The 26338-nt window shown below is 42.5% G+C and overlaps 1 protein-coding gene across 1 annotated transcript in view; it reads left to right on the top strand.

Annotated features, from left to right (window-relative positions):
- The window catches only part of LOC145402635 (voltage-dependent calcium channel subunit alpha-2/delta-1-like), a 440994-nt gene that overhangs the window by 276033 nt on the left and 138623 nt on the right, over positions 1 to 26338 (top strand). The window contains exons 16-17 of the mRNA XM_080274627.1: positions 14315 to 14511; positions 16243 to 16390. Coding sequence (XP_080130753.1) covers positions 14315 to 14511; positions 16243 to 16390 — 345 coding nt within the window. The remainder of the gene's footprint in view (positions 1 to 14314; positions 14512 to 16242; positions 16391 to 26338) is intronic.

Genomic DNA, 26338 nt, shown 5'->3' with positions numbered 1-26338 from the left:
GTTGGCAATCAATAGCAGTATGGTCATTCACAGCCCTTTAAAAATCGTAATTTTCAACCATCTTAGGGACAGCTTTTTCACTTAAACCCTTGTTGTAGTGGTAGAAGAGGATTTGGAGAATAAAGTGGTATATGTAACTCCGTTTCTGGCCGGGGTGGCGCTTACCTGGTTTTCCCTCCAAGTGCCTCATATAATACCCACCCTGAAATCTCATCAGGACCAATTGCTTTTCCTTTGTCGAATTTGCTCAACTCTTCCTGGACCTCTTGTTCCGATATGCCTATACAGTATTTGTTAATATGTTTGGGCATGCTTGTACCTTTTCATCTCTCGCAAATGTACTTTGTTCTGTAAAAATTGATTGGAATTTTTTGTTTAATAGTTAGTCAGGGAGTGCAAGATAAAAATGGTAGATTACTAGTGGAGAAGGGAGAAAAGTGAGCAGATGGAATGAACACTTTAAGGAATTGTTGAACATAGAGAATGAAAGTAATACGTGCATAAGTGGCTGGGGAATGGTTGGGAGTTGGAGGTTGTAAGAAGAGAGGAAGAAATCAGTAGGTATGGAAGTTATGGAAGCAATGAAGAAAGTCAAAATAAGGAGAATCTGAGAAATTGATGGAGTGTGTGGTGAAATGCTGAAGCACTGGGGAGAGATAGTAGTAGAATGGATGTGGAAGATGTGCAGATTGGCCTGGGAGGAAAGTAGAGTCTCAGAGGATTGGAAGTCAGGTATAATTTTTCCCCTGGCCAAAGGAGAAAGGGAGAAAGAAGTGTGTGGTAATCATAGGAGCATTTGTCTTCTTAGTGTAATAAGAAAAGTATATGGCAGGATACTTACTGACAGAGTTCAGGAAATAACTGAGGAATTAGTTGGAGAAGATCAAGGAGGGTTTAGGAAGGGTATTGTGTAGCTCAGATATTCATTCTTAGATCTTTAGTGGAAAAGTTTCTAGAAAAGGGAAAGAAGTTGTATGTGGCCCACATGGATTTGGAGAAAGCATATGACAGGGTGGATAGACAAAGATTGTGGAAAGTATTTAGAAATGTGGAGTAGATGAGAAGTTGCTGAATGCCATGAAGAGTATGTATGAGGGGGCTAAGGCTGCAGTGTGTGTTGATAGTGAACTGAGTGAATTTTTCTGTTTGGAGGTTGGATTAAAACAGGGATGCATCATGTCTCCATAGTTGTTCAGTCTGTATATGGATGGGGTCATAAAAGAGATATGAGGTAGGGATGTGGATGTTGGAGCGGCCCTAATGAGAGAGGGCAGTGTTTGGATACTCCCTGTATTATTGTTTTCAGATAATATTGTGTTGTTAAGTGAAAACAATGGGGAGCTGCAAGATTTGGTGGATGAGTTTGGGAGAGTGTGTAAGAAATGGAATCTAAAGGTGAATGTAGGGAGGAGTAAAGTTATGGTCTTCGAGAGAAGCGAAGTCAGTGAATTTACAGTGAGGTTGGATGAGGAGGAAATGGAAAATGTGAGTGCATTTAAGTACTTGGGTAGTGTGATGAGTAAGGATGGAAGTTTAGAGAACGAAGTGCTTGAACAGGTACAACAAGGAAGAAAGGTTGCTGGTTCCTTGAAAGCAGTTATAAGAAACAGGGAAGTGAGCATGGAAGTGAAAAAGTTACTGCATGACAGTATTGTGATACCAACTCTAACATATGGAAGTGGAGCTTGGACATTCTTAGAGAGACACAAGAGTGAGAGCATTGAGAAGGGCATGTGGAGTCACATGGAGTGACAGACTGACAAATGAGGAAGTGAAGGAGCATTGTAGTGTTGATGTGATAGGAAGTGTTAGAGAAACACATAGAAGTGATTTGGCCATATGAAGAGAATGGGGAGCGGGAGACTGACGAGAAGAATGTGAGTGAGGTGGAAGGGGGGAGAGGTAGGGGGAGGCTAAGGTTGAGGTAGAGGGATGGAGTGGAGAGGTATCTGAGTGAGGAGGGTGTGAGCTGGGGGCAGGGCAATGGAATGGCGAGGGACAGGGCAACATGGAGGTGATTTGATTGTGGCCACCCTTTATCGGATTGGGGCATCTGGCAATAGTTAGATAGATAGACAGCTAGACGTCATAAATATCTTCTTCATTTATACCAGTATAGATTTTCTTCTCATCCATGATGTTTCGTTTTTTCGTTTTTTTAAAGGCTCCAACATGCTTGCATGTGTTGGCCTTGGTCACCTAATGGCAGCTCTCCACACTGCACGATCCATTGCAGCCTCCATGTTCAGTCCCTTAACCCTAAGGTCACACTTAATGACCTCGTCCCATGTCTTTCTCGGTCTACCCCTCAAAACCCCACCCCCAATATTAACACTTCTCACCTTCCTCACCCAATTATCATCCCCCATCCTCTCCACATGTCCAGACCACCTCAATCTACCTCTCCTCATCACAACACCAATACACTCCAGTCCCATCCTACCTCTCAACTCTTCCATTGTAAACCCAGCCCCTGCAGGCCTTGGACGCAGGGACGCACTGCACATCCACCTAATCATTGTCATTTCTGTACGTCTGAGCCGGCGAATATCTTCCTCCTTCACTGCCCAGGTCTCACTATCATACAGCATTACACTCCTAACACATGCTGCATACAAAGACCCCTTAGCACGTAGGGAGAGCCCTCTCAATGTCAGGAGAGGCAAGAGCTCCCTAAACTTCTTCCAACCACTTCTCACCCTAGCCACAGAGCTAGCTCCAGCCCCACCTCCAGCACACAACATGTCTCCCAAATAACAAAACTCTTCCACACACTCAAGAGATTCACCAGCAAGTTCAATCCTTTCACATCTGACAATCGCCACCTGCTCACTCCGGCACGCCGTGCACATAAAATCAGCATTATCTCGCAGTCTACCTCTGATACCACTACATCTCTTATGCACCCATTTATCACACACACCGCACAAGATGAAATTACTTCCCCCGCCCTTGTGGCAAACTGCACATGGCCACTCTCCCTCGTCTTTGACAGTACCACCACCAACCCTAGATATCATCACTTTTATTTTACCTGCATTTACCCTTAAACCCTTTTGCTCCATACCATCTCTCCACTTCCTAAACCTTTCCTCCGCCTCCCTTTCGTTCTCTGCAATCAACACCAAATCATCAGCATACAACAACTCCCACTGGAGTCCGTTTCTAAAGTCACGTGAAAGGGCTTCAAGTACCATGATAAACAACATGGGACTCAAGACTGACCCCTGATGCACACCAACATTCACGGAAAACTCATCACTCAAATCTCCATTCACTCTCACCTGGGTGTGAGCACCCACATACATGGCCATAACCACCCTAACCAGCCACTCCTCCAAGCCAAGCTTTCTCATTGCCCACTTCACCACCTCCCTAGGGACTCTGTCAAAGGCCTTTTCCAAATCAACAAAAACAAAATAAAGATCCCTTCTCCTACAAATATATTTTTCCTGAAGCTGTCGAACAATGAATATGGCATCAGTGGTCCTCCTACCTGGCATAAACCCAAACTGCATCTCATCAATATTCACTCTTTCTCTAATCATACCTTCTAAAACTCTCTCCATTACCTTCATTATCTGATCTAAAAGCTTTATACCTTTATAATTTCCTCTTTCCAGGGCATCACCCTTCCCTTTATACACATTTACAATTACGCTCTTCAGCCAATCATCTGGGACAACACACTGATAAATAATCCTATTTATCAGGTCAGTGACTAAACTCACCCCTATATCGCCTGAGGCCTTCAACATTTTGGCAGTCAACCCAGACACACCTGCTGCCTTCCCCACCCTCTTCGTGCCTATTGCCTCACTCACAGTAGCAGTATCAATCAAAGGCCAAGGGCCAGACACTGGATCTGCTGGCTCCAAACCTTCCCTGTCCCAGTCAAACTCCTCATTCAACAACCAGTTATAATGCTCTCTCCATGCATCTTTAATATCCTCACTGTTCATCACTACCCTTCCTTCATCATTCTTCACACACTGCTCACCTATAATATCCTGATTATCCCTCTTCACCTGACCTGCCACCCTAAATATACTTTTCCTTTCCCCATGATTTAGGTTATCAAGTAATTGTCTCTGTGACTCAGACTTTGCCCTGTATACTTCTCTTCTAGCCCTATGCTTGGCAGCCAAATATTCCTCTTTGCTACCACCCCTCTTCCATTCCCGGAAAAGCCTTCTTTTCTCCTTAACTGCAGCTTCTACATCCTCATCCCACCACCAAGTTACTTTATGTCTTGGTGGTCCTCTTGTCCAGCCGCATGTTACATCAGTAACTCTCAAGAAATTGTTCTTGAGGGCTCTGTACTGTTCATTTACACCTCTGTCTACAGCTCCCTGTTCAGCCACCACTCTCCTCAACTCGCTGTAGGAGGCATCCCTTACTACTTGGTTTTTCAGCTTCCATATTTTCCTCCTAGGTACATAAGTCCTCTTTTTCATCACTTATTCTTTAAGCACCATATCACAAATCAATAGTTTGTGCTGCTGCACACACTCCTCACTTCCTATAACTTTAACATCCCTCACTAACCTCCTATCGGCCCTCCTAACCAGAAAATAATCTATCTGACTGCTATTTCCCCCAGACTCATACGTAATTAACCTACTGTCTCTCTTCCTAAAATATGTGGACTGTATTTTATCTTTGACTTTAGTTTTGCTTTGGATGTAGCTGTAAAACAGCTCCAGTTGATCTGTACTTGTATTTGTCATGTTCTCCTCATACTGGCTTTGAGCTTTTCTCCTTATCCTTGTATAATCATTTTTTGCCTGTTTATACTTGTTATATGCCCTCGCACTATTATGTCGTGTATATCTATTCCACAGCAAATCTCCTTTCCCCATTGCTTTTTTACATTTGGTATTAAGCCATTTCTTTATCCTTAGTTTTGTTTCTTTGTGCTGAAGGATATAATTTTCAACTCTTGTTTCATAAAAGTCCCAGAATTTTCTCTATATAACATATATATCTTGTTCTCTAAGTTCCTTTTCCCAATCTGTTTCTATAAAGTTCTTGTTTAGTCATGATAGTTGCCATTTTTGTAGTGTAGGCTCCTTTTGTCTATCTATCTATCTATCTATTGCCAGACGCCTCAATCCCGTTTGGGGTGGCCACAAACAAATCGTCTCCAAGTCGCCCTGTCCCCCGCCATTTCACTCCCCTGCTCCCAACTCACACCCCCTTCTCTCATATACCTCTCCACCCCATCTCTCCATCTCATCCTCGGCCTCCCCCTCCCTCTTTCCCCCTCCACCTCACTCACATACACTCTCTTCGTCAGTCTTTCACCCTCCATCCTCTCCACATGGCCAAACCACCTCAGTGTGTTCCTCATAACGCTTCCCATCACATCCACATCAACACCACAACGCTCCTTTATATCCTCATTCGTCAGCCTGTCTCTCCATGTGACTCCACAGGCTCCTCTTAAATAACTCATTTCCACTGCTCTCACTCTTGACTTGTGTCCTTCCAACAACGTCCAAGCTTCACTTCCGTACGTTAGAGTTGGTATCACAATACTGTCATGTAGTAACTTTTTCACTTCCATGCTCACTTCTCTGTTTGTTATCACTGCTTTCAAAGAACTCCTTTTGTAATTTTCATTATTGCTAAGTATATCATTTGCTAACCTGAAATTGCTATTTAATACTGCATGGTCACATTTGCCGAAAGGAGAGTGATACATTATGTTGTTAATTTCATTTTCTTGCTTATTAAATAAAAGATCCAATAATGATGGTTCTTCTGGTCCTCTTTTTCTGATGTTTTCCTTTACATGTATTGTTAGGAAAAACTCCTGTATGAGATCGAGGAGCCTTTTATCCGAATAGCTTTCATAGTTTCTTACATTGAGATTCTTGCAATTTATATTTGTGTTGAAATTTCCTGGTGGTATAATTCTCTAAGATTCTCTCAGATTTTTCTTCTATTCTATGAACAGTAGTAGGGTTCTTAAACTCTGTATTGTACTTTCTGCTAAGTCTTCTTATTCACCTCCATCCCATCATTCGTCTTGGGTGGCACATATAAATTTATCACCATTATTTTCCCTTCAGATGTGTTGATCTCTCATCATCATCATCATCATCATCATCCGGATGTCCTTTCCCACCCTACAATTAATTCTACCTGTAAGGGTATATGTAGATCTATTTCTTTGACTTGGAGCTTTTTCTTTGTTAATATCATAACTCCCCCTCCTTTCCATTCAAAATTCTATATCTTCTCCATATGTTGTATTCATCAAAGCTTAAGGAGCCATTGGATATCCTTGGGGTTATTTTGTTTTCAGTTGAGCAGATAATAACTAGGTTCTTTTGCTCAGGTATAGTCTTTTGTCTCTTACAATATGTTCTTACCTAATTGTTCTTACCTGATTGTATCTTTACAGGAATGAGTCAAGCTCGTACTGTCCCGTGTCTTAAACCATATTGATCGTACATATCCTTAAATTTGTGAATTGTTTTGGCGCACACTATTTCATTCGGTAGTGCATTCCATTGATCAATTGCTCAGTTTGGGAAACTGAATTTCTTTACGTCTTTATCACCTCTCTTCTTATGCAGTTTTTTGCAGTGTCCTCTTGCTGATGCTTCCCCATATGTTCAGTAATCTATCTATCTATCTATTGCCAGACGCCTCAATCCCGTTTGGGGTGGCCACAAACAAATTGCCTCCAAGTCGCCCTGTCCCCCGCCATTTCACTGCCCTGCTCCCAACTCACACCCCCCTCTCTCATATACCTCTCCACCCCATCCCTCCATCTCATCCTCGGCCTCCCTCTCCCTCTTCCCCCCTCCACCTCACTCACATACACTCTCTTCGTCAGTCTTTCGCCCTCCATCCTCTCCACATGGCCAAACCACCTCAGTGTGTTCCTCATAACGCTTCCTATCACATCCACATCCACACCACAACGCTCCTTTATATCCTCATTCGTCAGCCTGTCTCTCCACGTGACTCCACAGGCTCCTCTTAAATAACTCATTTCCACTGCTCTCACTCTTGACTTGTGTCCTTCCAACAATGTCCAAGCTTCACTTCCGTACATTAGAGTTGGTATCACAATACTGTCATGTAGTAACTTTTTCACTTCCATGCTCACTTCCCTGTTTCTTATCACTGCTTTCAAGGAACCAGCAACCTTTCTTCCCTGCTGTACCCTTTCAAGCACTTCACCCTCCAAACCTCCATCCTTACTCATCACACTACCCAAATACTTAAACATACTCACATTTTCCAATTCCTCACCATCTAACCTCGCTGTACATTCACTAACTTCACCTCTCTCAAAGACCATCACTTTACTCTTCCCTACATTCACCTTTAGGTTCCGTTTCTTACACACTCTCTCAAACTCATCCACCAAGCCTTGCAGCTCCCCTTCGTCTTCACTCAACAACACAGTATCATCTGCAAACAACAGTACAGGGAGTTTCCAAACACTATCCTCTCTCACCAGGGCCACTCCAACATCCACTATCCTACCTTGTACCTCTTTTATTACCCCATCCATGTACAGATTGAACAACCATGGAGACATGACACATCCTTGTTTCAAACCAACTTTCAAAGAGAAAAATTCACTTAGTTCACCATCCACACGCACTGCAGCCTTCGCATCATCGTACATACTCTTCACAGCATTCAACAACTTCCCATCTACTCCATATATTCTTAACACTTTCCACAATCCTTGTCTATCCACCCTGTCATATGCTTTCTCCAAATCCATGAAAGCCGCATACAACTTCTTTCCCTTCTCTAGAAACTTTTCCACTAAAGATCTAAGAATGAATATCTGATCTACACAACCTCTTCCCTTCCTAAAGCCTCCCTGTTCTTCTGCAACTAATTTCTCTGTTCTTTCTCTAACTCTGTCTATAAGTATCCTACCATACACTTATCCTATTATACTAAGAAGACAAATGCCCCTATGATTACCACACACTTCTTTTTCCCCTTTTCCTCTGTACAAGGGAACAATTATACCTGACTTCCAATCCTCCGGGACTCTACCTTCCTCCCAGGCCAATCTGCACATCTTCCACATCCATTCTACTACTATCTCTCCCCCATGCTTCAGCATTTCACCACACACTCCATCAATTCCTGGGGCTTTCCCCGATTTAACTTTCTTCATTGCTTCCACAACTTCTATCCTACTGATTTCTTCCTGTCTTCTCACCTCCCTCCTTCTCCCAGCCATTCCCCAGCCACTTATACTTGCATTACTTCCATCCTCTACGTTCAACAATTCCTTAAAGTGTTCTCTCCATCTGCTCACTTTTTCTCCCTTCTCCACTAGTAATCTACCATTTTTATCTTTCACTCCCCTGCTAACTTCACTTCCACCCTGTCTCACTCTTTTCACTTCTCTCCAGAACATTTTCTTACAGTCCCTCCACTTTACACTCAAATTCGTTCCAAATTCCTCATCCACTCTCTTCTTACTCTCTCTTACTAATCTTTTCACTTGTCTCTTCCTTTCCACATATAACTCTCTCTTCCGCCTCTCAACTTCTTCCACGCCCTTATTTCTCACCCATTCATTATATGCTTTCTTCTTTTGTGCCACAGCCTGTTTCACCTCTTCAGTCCACCACGCTGTTCCTTGTACCCCCCTCCGCCTTCTCTTCCTTCCACACACCACATCACATGCTGCACATATTTCTTCTGTAAATATCTTACACACACCTTCCACGTCTCCCATCTGCTCCAATTCATATTTGCCCAATCGTTCCTCCACTTCTCTCTTATATTCTGCCTTTTTCTCATCCTCTTGTAACCTTTCCACTCTCCTTGCAACTACTCCTTCCTCTCGTCTTTCCCTTCTTCTATTCCTCCATCTCACTTGCATCCTAATTCTGGCCACCACCAAGTAGTGGTCAGAAAGTCCACTCCCCCAACCTCTATACACTCTTGCATCCTTTACACATCTTCGCATCCTTTCATCCACACACACATAATCAGTCATTGCCTTCCTTTCATTCAGTTCACCACCCACCCTTCTCATCACTCGCCATGTATACCTGTGGATCATTTTATGCCTGAAGAGGGTATTGGCTATCACCAACCCCCTCCCAGCACAAATGTCCACTAACGCACTCCCATTCTCATCTATCTCGGCAGGCACACCCCACTCACCAACTATTCCATCCACCTTCACATTACCAACTTTACCATTCATATCACCAATCAAAAACACTCTCTCATTCCTTCCAAACTTTTCCATGCACATTTCCACATTTGTCCAGAACTCTTCTCTCACTCTTCTAGCACGATCTTGCGTTGGCGCATACACACACACAATCGCCCACATTTGTATTCCAACTTTCAACTTTACCCACACAATCCTTGACCCAACTGATCCATACTGTCTTATGCTCTTCTTCCATCATTTATGTGTATTTTCTCCTTCCCTGATATGCATTTATATAGCATTATCATGTCACCTCTTTTCCTCCTCTCTTGTAGTGTTGGTAGATTCAGTTTATTTAGTCTTTCTTCATAGCTTTTTCCCTTAAGCTTGGTATCCATCTTGTAGTGGCCCTTTGAACTTTTTCAATCTTGTCTATGTGTTTTTTGAGATGAGGACTCCAGACTACTGATGCATACTCCAAGGTTGGTCTGATGAATGATGTTATTATCCTTCTTAGCATGTCTTCATTTATGTATGTGAATGCTATTCTCATATTTGCAAGCAGTGTATACATGTTCCGTACCTTCTCGCTGATGTGGTCAGCCAGAGATAGTCTGTTATTGATAATCACACCTAGGTCCTTCTCTCTTTCTGATGTGTGTAGGGTTTTATTTCCGAATGTATAATCCCAAGCTTGGACGTTGTTGGAAGGACACAAGTCAAGAGTGAGAGCCGTGGAAATGAGTTATTTAAAAGGAGCCTGTGGAGTCACATGGAGAGACAGGCTGACGAATGAGGATATAAAGGAGCGTTGTGGTGTTGATGTGGATGTGATAGGAAGCGTTATGAGGAACACACTGAGGTGGTTTGGCCATGTGGAGAGGATGGAGGGTCAAAGACTGACGAAGAGAGTGTATGTGAGTGAGGTGGAGGGGGAAAGAGGGAGGGGGAGGCCGAGGATGAGGTGGAGAGATGGGGTGGAGAGGTATATGAGAGAGGGGGGTGTGAGTTGGGAGCAGGGGAGTGAAATGGCGGGGGACAGGGCGACTTGGAGGCGATTTGTTTGTGGCCACCCCAAACGGGATTGAGGCGTCTGGCAATAGATAGATAGATAGATAATCCCAATCAGGTCTTTTTCCACTTTTACCAAACTTGATTATATGACACTTGTCCACATTGAATTCCATTTGCCATGTATTACTCCATTCATGAAGTTTATTTAATTCTTCTTGTAGCTCTTTACAAGAGTCTGTGTTAGTAATTCTCCTTTGTATTTTTGCATCATCATCAAACATATTTAGATACCTTTCATTTCCAGTGTTACTGTTTATATCATTTATATACACTAAAAACATGATTGGTGCCAGCACTGAACCCTGTGGTACTCCACTAGTCACTTCATTCCATGATGGGTAATTTCCCCTTAGTACTGTTCTCATTTCTCTTTTTATGAGAAAGTCTTGCATCCAACAAAACAGTTTGCCTCAAATTCCTCTTTGATGGTACAGTTTCCATAAAAGTATTTGGTGTGGTACTGTGTCAAATGCTTTCTTGAAATCTAAATAGATACTGTCCACCCATCCTTCTCTTTCCTGTATTGTGTCTGTTACTCTGTCATAGTAGCTCAGCAGATTAGTAACACATGATTTTCCTTTTCTGAAACCAAACTGTCTTTCTGTTATCATACTGTGTTCTTCTAGATGATTTACCCAAGCTTTTCTTATAAGCTTTTCTAATACCTTGCTTACAACACTGGTCAGTGATACTGGTCGGTAGTTGAGTGGATTTTGTCTATTTCCTTTCTTGAATAAGAGAACAATATTTGCTTTCTTCCAAATATCAGGTAGTTTACCTTGACTCAAGGATTTCTTGAAAATTAAAAATAATGGTTTACTTAACTCCTTTGCACATTCTCGTAGTAACCAACATGAAATTTCATCAGGACCACTTGCTTTTCCTCTGTCTAATTTACTTAACTCCTCCTGTATTACTTTTTCTGATATTTGTATATCTGGTAGTATGTGTGGACATGCATGTTCCACATAGTCCCTCTCAAAATTTATTTCTTCGGTAAAAACTAATTGGAATATCTTATAAGCGCTTCACAAATATCTTTCTCTTGTGTATAGGTGATTCCCTCGTCCGTAATGGATTGTATTATATCTTTTACTTTGATTTTGCTTCTGATGTAGCTGTAAAATAGCTTTGGTTGATCACTACTTTTATTTATTATATCCTCCTCAAACTGTTTTTGGGCTTCCCTCCTTATTCTTGTATAATCGTTTCTTGCCGGTTCGTAATTTTTATATGCCCTTTCACTATTGTGTCTTCTGTATCTATTCCACAACAAATCTCTTCTTTCTTTTGATTTTTTAAATCCTGTATTGAACCATTTCTGTATTTTCTTATCTGCTTCTTTGTGCTGTGGGATGTACTTCTGGACTCTATTTCATAAAATTCACAGAATTTTTTATATACAGCATTTAAATCTTGTCCTCTAAGCTAATTTTCCCAACCAACTTCTAAGAAATACTTCTTTAGGTCATGATAATTTCCCTTTTTATATTTTAGGCTCTTTTTGTTACTTTCGTTGCCGTTAACTATGTCATATGCTATCCTGAAGTTGTAATTTAGTACTGCATGATCACTTTTGCCAAGTGGAGGGTGATATGTTAAACTGTCAATATCATTTTCTTGGTTAGTAAATATGAGATGTAGCATTGAAGGTACATCGAGTCCTCTTTTTCTGGTGGTTTCCCTCACATGTTGCGTTAGGAAAAACTCTTGCCCGAGATCCAGGAGCTTTTGGTCCCAACAGCTTTCTTGGCTAATTATGTCTAGAGTATTCCAGTTTATATTTGTATTAAAATCTCCAGTTAGTATAATTTTTTCCGATTTCTCTTCCATTTTATGTAGTAATGCTCTTAAACTCTAAATTGTACTCTCTGCCAGGTCCTCATATTCGTCTCTTTCCCATGTGTTTGATCTGGGTGGCATGTACAAATTGGCTACAATTAGTTTCCCTTCAGATGTGTTGATCTCTACTGCAATCAGTTCTACATGTGAGGGTATATCTAGTTTTATTTCATTGACTTTTAGATTTTTCTTAGTTAATATTATAATTCCTCCTCCTTTTTTTAAGTTTCTGTCTCTTCTCCATATATTGTATTCCTCTAAGTTTAGTATGTCATTGGATATCCTTGGTGTTAATTTTGTTTCAGTTAGGCATATTATATGTGGTTCATTTTCTCTGACATAATCATTCATCTCTAGTAATTTAGATACCATTCCATCCACATTTGAGTACATCAGCTTTATCATCTTGTTTATATACTTGTCATGACATGGTTCTGCTACCTTCCTCCTTTTTATTCCCTCCTGTTTGTGTACCACTTTCGTACCTGCAATCCTATTACTTTGTAAAAAAATGTGTTCTTCTCCTCTTCTGATCTTCCTTCATTTTTTGTTTTTGCTTCCTCCCTCTTCTCTTTCAGTAATTCCAGTTCCTCTTGTGTTAGGCATCTTTTTATCCATACATTTTTGAACTCCTCTTTTTCCATATGATTCTTTGCATTTTTTAGTATCTCCTCCACAATGTTTACACTCTGGAAAGTTACCTTTAGAGGTCTTGTCTTGCTTTTCTCATATTTCCCTAACCTTTTGTGTTCCTCTATGTCTTTATTACAGATTTCCTCTGATACTTCTTTCAAAAAGCTCATTACATTTGCCATCTTCTTTATGTCTCTTGTGATCTTGTTTTTTACTTCTTCCTCTTCTATACCAGTAATTACTATAGATTTGTTGATATCTACTGAATCTCTGACTAACTTTGGATTGTTTTGGATTATTCTTTTCACTTCCTTTTTAATGCTTTTTTCTTCCACCCTTGTTTCTAAGTCTTTCTTTACTTTCACCATTTCAGCATACATGGTTTCCACATCATTTTTGTATCTTTGCACAGCTTCATTCACCTGTGTTATCTTCTCTTCAATATCACTGCTCTGGTCTATCAGACTGCTTACTTGCCTAATTGTCTCTGTATCATTTTTGACCTCTTACATAATACTCTCATGATTGACTACCGTACTTGCCATTTCACTCATTTTCCTCCTAAGTGTACTCAGTTCCACTGTTAGTTCACTGATGGTTGTCTTTCTTGTTGATCTCCCTTCCTAGTTTTTCTATTTCTTCCTTTTGCAAGTGCATCTGCTTCTTTATTTCATCAATTTCATTCTGGAAAGCCATCTCCAGTTTGTGTACATGTTCAACCAGTCTATTGTGAGTCTCCATTTCAAGCAGTTCTTGGTAGAAATCATCATCTTGCTTTCTACCTTTATCCCTTTTCTTTTCCAAATTTGCTTTACTAAAGTATGTGGCCATTTTGGAGTACTAAAAGCACATAGTACTTACATTCCCTGGGGCAGTTGTAGTCTTAAAAAAAAAAAAAAAAAAAAATGTGTATGATATATGGTGTGTAGAATGTAGTGTGTGATTCATGGAGTGGGGTGTTGGGTGTATGTTGTGTGGTGTGTGGTGTTCATACATGCATGTGTGTGGGCGGGGGTGTTAAATACAGCATATGCTTAAATAACCCCTTCACAACTAAATACTGTATCTTTACTATGAAGTGTAAAATAATCTGGTTCTTGCCTGATTACAGTAAAAAGTTATCACTTTGTTGAAGGAATTGCCTTAGGCATACTCATTCCACAAGTTCTAAGCTGTGTGCTGGGTGAAATTCTATTTTAAGTGAAATAGCTTGAAGTGAGTTATAGTTTTGTTTTACAATTTTATTTGTAAAAAAAAATAAAATCTTACTTCAGGGAATATTTCTGATAAAACATGAGTAATTTTGATTAAATTAAAATTGCTAATTCATCAGTATTTATGTAACAAAACTCCTGTAATTGAGATTGCTTTAGCACACAGAAGATAGGGTTACTTATTTCACATTTTCGTGCCAACTCCTGATGATTTAATTCAGCTTAGGAGAGACTGGAGGGGTTAAATATGGCCTTAATAAACCCCTTCAGTATGAAAAACCCTCTTTGGTATTATTGGACATTAGCAGAAACAAAGTAAAAAAAGGACAACCCATATTCAAGAGTTTAAATGAGAACTACATGTAAAGTTTGTCCCCACCCTTTACAGCTTAGGTCTGGCTTATGTACAGATGGGCAACCTTGGCCAGATAATTGTGCGAGACCAAGACACATCTGTCATGTCCCCCCTCAACACCTCCACCATGCTCATAGCTCCTTGGCCCTACTGCCCTCACCGCCTCACTCCCTCAGACCCACAGGAGCTGGCCAAACTGATGGAAGATATTTGGAAGAAAGAGAAAGGATGTAAGTGTTCTGGTAGATTTATTTAAGGCCATATTCTAGGTGACATAGGAAACTTTATAGTACCTCTTCCTTAACAGTTTATTTTGTGTGTTACACCATAGCATTTTCATGTATACTATGTATATACTGTAATTTTAATATCCAGATACCCTGCATCATTAAAATGCAAAAGAGTTTTAAGAGATAATAGTAATGTAAAATAAATCACTAAGGAGAAACTGCTATGAAATTTTCAAAGTTTAGTCTCTGTTTATCCACTTCAGTGTCATGAAATTCAACAAAAGATGCAGCCTTCTAGTGTAAGGAGATAATGAATTATGAATGAATGTGGCAGGCCATGTAGTTCATAGGAAAGATAACAGATGGTTAACCAGAATAACTGAATGGCAGTCTAGAAATAGTGTGAAAGGAAAAGGCAGAGAGAGATTGCGATGGCAAGATGAAAATGTAGATTAGCCAGGTTTAGGTAGAACAGGCTGACAGCAGATAACTTAGAGTGGAAAACGATGGGAGAAGCCTTTGTCTTGTCGTGGACTGGCTAAGGATACTGTTTTGTCTGCAGAGATCATTAAGCTTCGAGTTAGCCAGTATAGTGAGAGTATAAATGTATTGGCAGGTGTAACAAGAGGACAGTATGTAGTCTTTGATAGATTATAAGAGTCTAGGTTACAAAATATGATAGTGATCTGGTGGTTAGAATGTCTCAGCTGGAGACAACACCTAAGTGGTGTGATGCTGGAAAGGAATGTCTTCATGTGGTGGCATGAGTATAACCAAGTTTCTCTGCTGCCTGGTTATACAAACATCTCTCACCTACCTCCCTGTTCTCCAAAAGGATGATGATGAGCTATATAAAGAGGACGTCAGCCTGCACTGGGTTCATGTTCATGTGAGCCTAGGGTTGTGAGTACTACTACCACTGGTGAGAGATAGTGGGAAATTTTTCACTCTTATATACCAAGGGAGTAGGTTGATAGTTTGTCTTTAATCCATTAAATGCACTTATATACTTCTCACCTTAATCAGTCTACCACTAGACAGTTCTTTAAGTGTAGAAAGGGTCTCAAAGTGAAAGCATTAATGAAGGTTCTGTTTCACCTCTCCAGTTCAAAGTCTTGCTCTTATCCAAATAAAATTGTCTGCAGCCAGCAAGAAAATATATAAGTAAAAAAAAAAAAAAAAAATGGAGTGAAGGGGTAAAAGATCTCTTCAGATTCCTACACCTTGAAGGGGGTAAAATGGGACAGGCATTTACCTTTCTGTTTTATAGTTAGTTATCATTACTAGTCACCATTTGAGATACTGTATTTTTGTTTGTTACCAAGTGTCAGCAGTTAGATAATGAATATTGCCTATAAAATTTCATAGCGGCATATAAAAGTGGTTTGTTGTGCTCTAGTTTACAGTACAGTAGCAGTTGTGTGAATAATATTGTTATATTTTGGACACAGCCCTGACTTATAATGCGGGCTTAAAGTACATGTGCTGATGGCTATAGTAAGAGTATATGTGATGGGTTATAAGAATCTGCTTATTATGTTAGAGTATATGTGATGACTTATAAAAATATGCAGATTATGTTGATGTGATTATACTCTAATACTCCATACACCGTCCATAAGTGAGAAAAAAAAGAGGTCAGGATGATGATGGTGATGATGATGGTGTTGACAATGATAATTATGATAATGACTCTTATATTGAATACCTTTGTATGTTACCTATGATCAGGTCGCAATTCCCTAGTTGAGGGTTTGTTGTGGTCACGGATTTGGACTGACCGACTCTATGAAAGCTGGCCAGAAGATCACTCACCACAAGACATGTTCAGTCGGTCTGTCTTCACCAGATTTGGTCTTACTCGATTCTACCCAGCTAGGTGAGTTGGGGAATTATGATTTTCAGTGTATAAAGTACCATGTGCAGATGGTTATGCTTATGAGGTTAAGTCAGGAATTCTATCTCTGTCTATAGCCAGACGCCATAATCCCATAAAGGGTGGCCGTTTGTCTCTGAGTTAGTTGTTTTATGGGGAAGGGCAGTAATCGTCTGCCAACCCACTTGCTGACATGTAGGGAACATGTATGGGTTGATTAAATGGTTACCACCTAGAGTTGTAAATGATTTCCTGACTTGCAGAAAACCGTTTGGATTGTCACTCAATGTAGACCCACCTGAAAAAGAATGAAGAATAATAAAAAGTGACAGGAAAGATGGGAGAGAGAAAGAGGAAGAGAGAAGGTAGACACAGAAAAAGAATGATAAAGTTGAAGGAAGAAGTAGGCAGCCCTGCATCAAGTGAGTGGTTGATGGTCGCCACCCTACTGTGTAACCTAACCTAACCCAATCCGGTCTTTGACAGCCAGCTTTCAAATTTTAAAACGTGCATTAGGAACGTTAGATATGGCCAGCTACTGGTAGACGTTGGTGGAATTTTCATGCATTCTAAATTGTTGTTTACAACTTTCAGAGATAAGTTAAAAAAATGCCTGGTAGCTATGGTAATCTAAGAAAAATAACAATGTTGAGAAGCAAGACAGCTAGCTAGGTGGTGGTGGAAAATTCAAGAAAGTTCGTCAGCTGCTAGTCAGAGTTCCCAGGTAGCCTGGTGTTGTGAGCAGAGGTATTTTGTAAAGTTGTGCATTAATTTTTATTCCTTTATTTTCTCTCTATGATGTTTTATTTGGATGATTGTTAAATTATGTAATACCCATATTTAATTTCAGTTTGTATGCTAAAGCGTATAGAGTGCTATGTAATGGAAGAAAGCTCTGGAATATTTTGGAGGTCTCTGGGAACTGTTGCTGCTAGGAGTACCTAGAACATCTGAGAAGGCTATAAAAGGATGGGGGAGAGAATAGAGGAGCCAGTTTTACTTGTGGTCTTCTGATTTTTTTTTTTTTTTTTTTTTAAGGAAGGTAGTAGGAACCAAAGCCCAGGCATCAACAAACCATTCCTTCCATGAAAAAAACAAAAACAATACAAAAGAGAGCCAAATTCAAGATCTGTTCATTTTGAGATGACTGGACACACTGCATTTGAAAGACTGGATATCATAGGAAGGATGAAATACAGACAGAAGGAGACAGTTCCAGAGGGGACCTGTTGCATAAATGAAGGACTGGGAGTAACAGTTAACTCTTGCATTAGAAAGTTGGACAGAAAAGGAATGAGAGTTTGTTGCTAGACGAGTGCTATGTGCCTGTCGTAGAGGTGGAGAGATGCAAGCAGACAGTTCGGAGGAGCAGTGACCATTGAAGTACGACAGAAAGGAAATAAAGATGTAACAGTACGGCGAAGGGACAGAGGTTGAAGGGAGCCAGTAAGAGGAGGAGAATTAATGAGACGAAAAGCCTTTGACTCCACCCTATTGAGAAGAGCTGTATGTGGGGACCCTTCCCACACATGAAAGTTGTAGTCTGCACAGGGGTGAATAAAACGTGTGTATAAAGTCAACAACTGTGCAGGGGTTAAGAAGGTACGGAGTTGGTTTAGGACACCCATCTCTTGGAAACAGATTTTACAAGAGATGTATGATCTTTCCAAGATAAGTCCTGAGAGAATGAAACCCCAAGTATGTTTAACCCTTTAAACGCGGATCGTCGCGTTTGCAACGCTCGGCGAAAAGGACATAACGGCGGATCGTCGCGTTTGCGATTCTAGTAAATTTTGAATAACCGCGGGCAAGCAGGCTCCAGCTGGTATTGTCTATCAGTACTGCCACCCTTTAGCTACTATTAGCACACTTGACCTTTGTACCACTGACCTCCGTTGTCGCCAAGTATCATTTTTTTTACTCACCCACGCACCGCTGCCCAGCCACCCTCGCCATGATATATGGCAGTGCGCGGACAGCTCAGACACGTCAATCTGCGCCTTCCTCTCGCAAGCACTTTATGCTAATTGGAAACGCTTGTTTCCCCAGTTGTCACACTAGCTTTTTTTCGCGCGGTTTGCCCCTGTTTAGCGTCAGTTTACCGCAGTCTTTGAAGGTGACACCATGTCTAATTCTAGCTCTTCCGAGTCAGTGCCTTCCAGCCCTCCGAAAAAGGGCTTTGTGACCTCTACCCCGTCCAAACCCTTACTAGGAAGTGCTAAGGGCCTGAGTGAGTCGGCTACAGCCCTCCGAAAAAGGGCTTTGTGACCTCTACCCCGTCCAAACCCTTACTAGGAAGTGCTAAGGGCCTGAGTGAGTCGGCTATAGGCCTAGAATTATTGAAAGCTTCTATGGACTACGGTAGTGACGTTGCAGTGTTATCAAGCCTTGCTGAATCAGACACTTTATCGAGTGCTGAGTCTGAGGTGCAGGAAGAGACAATTCCTGTGCCTAGCACAGCCTGAGTAGATACTGAAAATAAGGGTAAAAATCTTGTAAATAATATTGAGAGTGACAGTGATACTAGTGTTTAGTTTTCTTGTACGTACTGACAGTGACAGTCTGTTGAGTGTAAATTAGTGTATGTAGTTGTAAAAGCACTGACAGTGACAGTGATTTCAGTGTAAATTATTGTACATAGTAATAATATAAGTACTGAGAGTGACAGTCACTCCAGTGTAAGAAGTTGAAAGCATATTTTTCTATTCTTTGTTATGACAGTGAAGTTTGGTGTGTAGAAAATATTATTTTTGTAACTAATGACAGTGACACTGATGAATAAGGCAATAAACTGACAGCGAGAGTGAAAGTGAGCGATAGAAATGAAGTGCGAGCGGCCGACAGGAGCGAGAATAAAGTGACTGGCGTAAGGCAGAATAAAATCGCGCCGCAGTGGTCTTTCTCATTCCCGCTTCACAATACTGGCAGTGACAGTGATTTTTATGGCCGTAATAGTGCCATGCGAGCCTTTGGGAAGTACTATGAAGGAAAATAATGTAGTATACGTGTTTTTAGCTGTGAAAAGGGAAATGTGTGTTCAGTGACGGGAAGACTGCCGCCGCGCTGCATGTCGGCCGTACGCTCCGTTGATTGTAGCCTTATTTTCAGTGCTTATTGTACAAATACGGATTCCAAACTACCTGTACGTTGTAGTATAAAGTGTACTGTGACAGATTGAGGCTGTGGTAGAGGGGAAACCGGGTTGCTGGAGGTGTGAAAGTGAAGACTTTGTTACCCAACTTTGCAAGTCTCCACAAGTCCTTGGGTAGACCACGAAGGCTCAACACCTGTCTCAGGAGAAAGCTGAATGTAAGTACTATATGCCATAAAAATTTTAATGTTCTAGGGTTCATCTCTGATTTTTGGCAAATATTTTCCCACAGGTACTCAGACCGCGATACAACCCCACCACACGGGAGGGGTCGGCTGTCCACGGTCGCGTTTAAGGGGTTAAGGATGGTGCAGGATTGAGCTGGATATTATTAAATGTTAATGGGGACTCCTGTGGAAGATCTTGTTGGGTTGATAAGTGTAAGACCTGAGTCTTTGATGTATTAAAAACAAGATTACTTTTACCCCAGTTAGAGATATGAGCCACGTCAGACATTAGGTGTCCCATAGCCTCATCCCTTGTTTGCTTAAGTAACTGCTGGCACTTGTTAAATTAGCTGAGCAGTCAGTATAATTACTTGGAAAAAAAGACTGCAGACATGAAAGGCCTATGTTATTTTGATGCCTAAATTGATCATGCATACAGTGAATTGCTGACCCTTCGAGGAACGATTCACAGGGCAGTGCCCTTCCTGTATTGAATTACTGCTGCTGGAGCCTGTGGCAGTGTGGGATGAGGACATAACAGGTGGTGTCAGAAGTGGGATAGAAAAGTGCTGCAGTGAGTCAAATCTTCAGCATGGAGCCAGATGGTACACAGACAAGGAGTCAATCTAGGCAGGAAAAGGCATCTGTGGCTGCAATGATGAAGTTACAGCAGCACAAATTGAACAACTACAAGTACAAAGTGAAGAACAGAAAGAATGATATAAACAGCTGAAAGAGGAATGAAGAGTGAACCTGTATTTTTTTACACAGGAAAAATCATCAGAGAAATTACCAATATGCCGGGAATCAAACCCGGGACTCTCAGGTGAGAGCCAGGCAGCATACCACTACACCACGATTAAAGCATCTACTTGCCCGAGTGCCAGGGGGTTAACTCATCCTCTTCATGCCCACAGTGGGGGCGGAGGGACGTTGGTTACAAGATTGTGACAACGTGAGTTAACTTTTACCTGGTCGTGGTGTAGTGGTATGCTGCCTGGCTCTCACCTGAGAGTCCCGGGTTCGATTCCCGGCATATTGGTAATTTCTCTGATGATTTTTCCTGTGTAAAAAATACAGGTTCACTCTTCATACTGACTTGCCGTAAGTATTTGGGATAGATTAAAAGCATCTACTTGCCCGAGTGCCAGGGGGTTAACTCATCCTCTTCATGCCCACAGTGGGGGCGGAGGGACGTTGGTTACAAGATTGTGACAACGTGAGTTAACTTTTACCTGGTCGTGGTGTAGTGGTATGCTGCCTGGCTCTCACCTGAGAGTCCCGGGTTCGATTTCCGGCATATTGGTAATTTCTCTGATGATTTTTCCTGTGTAAAAAATACAGGTTCACTCTTCATACTGACTTGCCGTAAGTGTTTGGGATAGATTAAAAGCATCTACTTGCCCGAGTGCCAGGGGGTTAACTCATCCTCTTCATGCCCACAGTGGGGGCGGAGGGACGTTGGTTACAAGATTGTGACAACGTGAGTTAACTTTTACCTGGTCGTGGTGTAGTGGTATGCTGCCTGGCTCTCACCTGAGAGTCCCGGGTTCGATTCCCGGCATATTGGTAATTTCTCTGAAGCTGAAAGAGGCATTACAGGAGCTACAGAAGGAGTCACAACTGATGGTGCAGGGAATGCTAGCTGCTTTCTAGTGGGAACTGAAGGAAGAATAGCAACAGTTGAAGGAGGAAGTATATGCTGAGCTACAGCAGCAAAAGCTTGAGGTGACCAGTAATGTGATGGAGTGCAGACAGCATGTAGACGACCAGATGAAGATAATTAATGAGATAATTGAGGCTGTAGAGAAATCTTGCATTGCTGAGCCTAAGGTTAGTGTACAGGGAGCATATGTAAAAAATGGACAGTGTAGGGAGAATCTTGATGAATCCCAAGCATTTGAAGGTAGCATTACAGGGTTCAGTAATAAGAAAGTAAAAGTTCTGAGTCATGGATTTAAATACAATGCTCCAGTTTTTAGGTCCCAAACCAGTGAAGTGCTTGGCTATCATGGGGGTCCAATTAAAAAGAAACCTTAGTGATTTTATGGTAATTATCTTGGGAAGCTTATCATGTGCAATTTGAGTTACTTGTGGATAAGAATGATTCAGTAGAGGGCAGTGCAGCCTGCTACTAGCTTAGGGTGCAACAATGGAGATTCTTGGCCAGATGTCAGTGGAGGAGCGGAGAAGATATCAGTCCCTAGTAGAAGTGCTGGAGGGCAGAGACAGGACCATTTACCAGACTGAGGTTTACAGAGTGAAATTCCGTACTTGTGTACGGGCTTGAGGTGAAACCCTTCAGCAGCTTGCTCATGACCTGGAGAGTATGGCACTCAAGGCATACCCTGGAGCAGCACTGAACCTGTTGTCTATTCTTCTGAGGGACCAGTTCATCAATGCTCTTGATAGTGTGGAGTTGAAAGTGCAACTGAAGCCGGCACAGCCAAACTGCATGCAAGAATCCCCAGCCAGGGCTGTAGAATTTTAGTCCTATGTCAGGTCCAGTACATCCAGGTTGTAGGTAGGTCAGTGCAGAATTGAAAGCAAGAAAGAGGCAGGAACATGAAGTGGAGAAATTTGAAGGAAGTTGCTGGTATTGTGAGAAGCCAGGACATAGGAAAGAGGACTGGTACAAGTGGAAGAGAGAACAAAAGATCATAGGAGGTTGCTGGTTCTGTGAGAAGCCAGGACACAAGAAGGAGGATTGTTAAAAATGGAAGAAGGAGCAAGAACAGAGCAGTGCAAGTTCACCTACAATTGCAACGAAAGGGTGTTGGACATGTGGTGAGGTGGGACACCAGTTCTGGTTGCACAAAGAAAAAAAGGAGGATAAGAAGACAGTTGCAGAAGATAAGGAAGAAGCAGGAAACTAGTAAAGGCTTGTTTTAAGGGGCAACAACTAGCCAGTTCTTCCCAGGTAGCCCCACCACCAAGAAAATGTAAGAGAACTTTGATCGACAGTGTGCGAGTAGACAGAAGAATAGACTGCAAGAGGTGTTGTCTGGTGATTGATTCAGCGTCAGAGCAGGCTTTTGTGAGGCCTGATGTGTCACGTCATTGGTATCTGCCCAAGTCATCAGAAAAATTGTGTGGCATAACTTGGTACTGCTCAGACCTGAGGAGACCTTTGAATGTCTGGATTGAAGTGGCAGGGCAGGAGGCTATGCTTCCAGTCTACTTGGCCGACATGAAGTATCCTTGCCATCTTGGTCTGGACTATCTGATGTCCATGGGATGAGAGCTGGGCTTACCCTTCATGAAGCTCACGGTCTGATGAAAGTCGGTTCCCGTAATGGCAGTGAGACATACTAGTTCTGGTGATAAGGTAAGAGTACTACTCACTACAGCGATAACCTGAAGATCAGAAGTATTGCTCCAGTGTAAGGTGAGTGGCTCTTTTGACACCTGTCTTGGGGTAGTGGAGCCTGATGAACTGTGCAAGACAAAGGTTGAGATGATGGTGATGAGGACTCTGGTGGAAACAGGTGCAGGTGAAGTGCCAGTTGTGGTGGCCAGTTTCTCTTGTGAGACACACAAGATCAGTCAGGGAGAAATACTGGAACTGTACCAGGCAGTGGACCCTGAGTGGCATCAGTGGAAGGCCCATAAAAGGAGTTAGTCAAAGAAGATGGGAATCTGCCAGACTACAGTGGGGCACCAATTTTCGCGCCTAATTGGGTCCAAAAATAATGCGCGAAAGTGGAATTAGCGAAAGTTGGGGCATTGTCTTTATGGCAAAAAGGCTAATTGGTTCCCGGTTATCCTAAAGTAACATCAGATTTTCATTTTCACTTGCAATACAGTACATCAAATCACTATTGTGCATTGCATTGTGAGATACAAACAATAAAAACTGTACAGTACACATTATATGAGGAGAAACATACCACAGAGACCAGGTTGAGGTGTTTAATGGATGTTAGGGATAAGTATCCGAGGCGCGTGGCGGGCTTATTTAGCCACGCCAGACGTATTGGCGCCACCTCTTGCTGCCTCGCTACCACTCTCTCTCTCTGCCTCCTCAGATGCAACTTGATGCAACACTTCCACTCTGTGCTGAATTTCCCTTTGTGCTAGGTTCTCTTGAACAAATCCATCGAAATCTTCATCCAGGTTAAGCTTATTATACTGCCGTTTCTTCACTCCAACACGATACTCTCTTTTAGCCTTGGCCTTTCCTCCCGACTTTGAATGTCCCGGCCACTTTTTATCACCACCACTGCCTCCCGGCCCTTCCCCCACACCACCAGGCTTTCCCCCCACTCCACCAGGCCCTTTCCCCACACTACCAGGTATAGTAGAGGCCATTGAACCGTGAGAATCCAACACAATGGAGCTAGCACGCTCGTACACAATGGCGGGAATGGGTGGACAGAGTGTTGACATGACGTCATTCAAGATGGCGGTGGGTTGCGGGCGGGCGGTGCAGGAAATTCAAAGTTCAAACTATTGTCCCAAACCCAAAATTTGTGCGCGAAAATCGATTTTTTTCAAGCGAAAGTTGAAGTTAGGGAATATTTGGTGCATGCCGTGAAAGTGGATTCCGCGAATCCTGCTGTAGCGAAAGTTGGTGCACTACTGTACTTAAAAGACCTGTTTTTGCAGAGTTACCATTGTCTGGATGACTCACAAGTGCTGCAGTTAACCCCTAAAGTACAAATAGGATCGATCAATCCTTTTCCAGAATTTGGCTTGATGCTGAATAGGATCGATAGAACAGCCTTGTAAAAAACTGTGGACACTAGGCTTCGGCCCGATTGTGACGTATGTTGATGCAAACCAATGAGAACTAAGTCATGAATAGGGAGGGAGAGGATCTGGGCCCTTGCCTACAGTGGGGGGGGTGATTCCCCCACTACCCTCTCTCCACCTTCCTCTACCCCAAGACCTTTGTTCCCTCTCCCCATCCCTCACCTCTGACCGCCTCCTGCTCCCTCCCTACCCTTCCCCTACTGTCCTCCATCACACCACCATGGTTCCCCCCCTTTCCGCCCCCCTCCTTGTTTCGAGGGAGAGGGTTATATCCCCTATCCACCCTCCACACCCCTGTGCTCCCTCTCTGCCTTTCCTCTTTGTCTTGTAGTGTCTGTCTCCCACCTCTATACCACCGTACCACCCCTCCAGGCCTCTCCCCACCCCACCCCCACCCCCCCACCCCCTGCAGTATACCCCCACCCCCACCCCCTGTAGTATGCCATCCGCTTACCTCTCCCTTCCCCCGTCTAGAGTATTATACGTATACAGTAATCCCTCCAATATCCGACGTAATAGGGCCATAGGCAGGTCCGGATAGTGGTCCTGTCCGGATATTGGGCCCCAGCTTATTGACTTGTACTTATGGACCCTAATTCAGAGAAACACCTATATAACTCCCTCTGGACATGCATAGCACCTATTTAAGACCAAAATCACACCAATAAGGCACATAAATGACTGAAATAAATGCAAAAGAACCATAAAATTAGGGTTTAGAGGTAGGTTCATACAATATTCAACATTCTGTGTACTTACGAGTGCCTGGCTGCTGGACTGATACTTATGGACCCTAACCTAGCCTAACTCAGAAAAACACCTTCCTACTGCACATGCATAGCTCCTAACACCCTATTCACACCAATAAAGGACATTAAAAAGTGAAATGAGGTGTTTGAGGTAAGTATAGTATGGAAAAAAGTACAGTATGAAACATTCTGCCTACTTACAGCAAGTCCATGGCCATCTCGATGAATAACCGCCTCCTCTCGGACTCTGACAGTAAGAAGGATTTCCTGAGGCACTTCCAGTACACTGTTCCTGAAGTCTTGCACTGAACTTAGTCAATCGCACTCAGAAATTCGTTCTCTTCACAGTGCGCACTCTTGTCTAACTTGTCCTCCATTGTAACTTACTAAGTGTTGCACTCTGCACTTTAAATTTTCCCACTCTTCGAACCATTTTCTAAAGCAAAAACAAACAAGTCTATTTACGTTAAATTTTGTTCCAAATTAGTCTTTTCACTCACAACTGTAAATCCTTAACACATCACACTGTTTTTTTTCACTGCACAACACTCAAAATTCCCGTGTGGTCTAGTGGAGAAGTTCTTGCTGTTTAATCACTGTCAGAGTCCGAGAGTATCACTGGCAGGTGACCTAGGGGTGCGTCGCTGGGTCGTGGTGATGGCATACCCACTGCAGACGACTCTGAAGACAGACGCAAACTCACGTCGAGCGGTGACTCCACCGTGGCTGATGTGCTGGGCTGTGGCTCGGAGCATGAGGGCCTGTCTTGGGGAGGCAACGGAGTGGAGCCAGGGCTGGAACAGCGGGGGTCACGGGCCTGAAAAAACTGTCAATCGTTGATTGACGCAAGGACCGACGATTCTGACGATTGATGATGCGTTGCCTGAAAGCACGCACTTCCTCCACAAGTCCCAAGGGCCCCATCTCCCTGTCGCAGTCCGGGTGTTCCAGGTAGTCAAGAACGAACTCTAGGTGTTCCCGGAGTGCGCTCAGCTTGGGGACGGCTGGAGTAGCGTCATGCTGAGAGGAGTCCGCATCATCGTCGCCGTCCTCGTCAGAATCTTCAAGCTGGGTACTGACACCTGTAACTGAAGACGCGATCTCAATATCAGACAATGTCTGATACCCA

The sequence above is a fragment of the Coenobita brevimanus genome, chromosome 58 (genome assembly GCF_032717465.1).
Source record: "Coenobita brevimanus isolate Jiangsu-jjx chromosome 58, ASM3271746v2, whole genome shotgun sequence".
NCBI lineage: Eukaryota > Metazoa > Arthropoda > Malacostraca > Decapoda > Coenobitidae > Coenobita > Coenobita brevimanus.
This window is presented reverse-complemented; position numbering and strand designations above follow the sequence as displayed.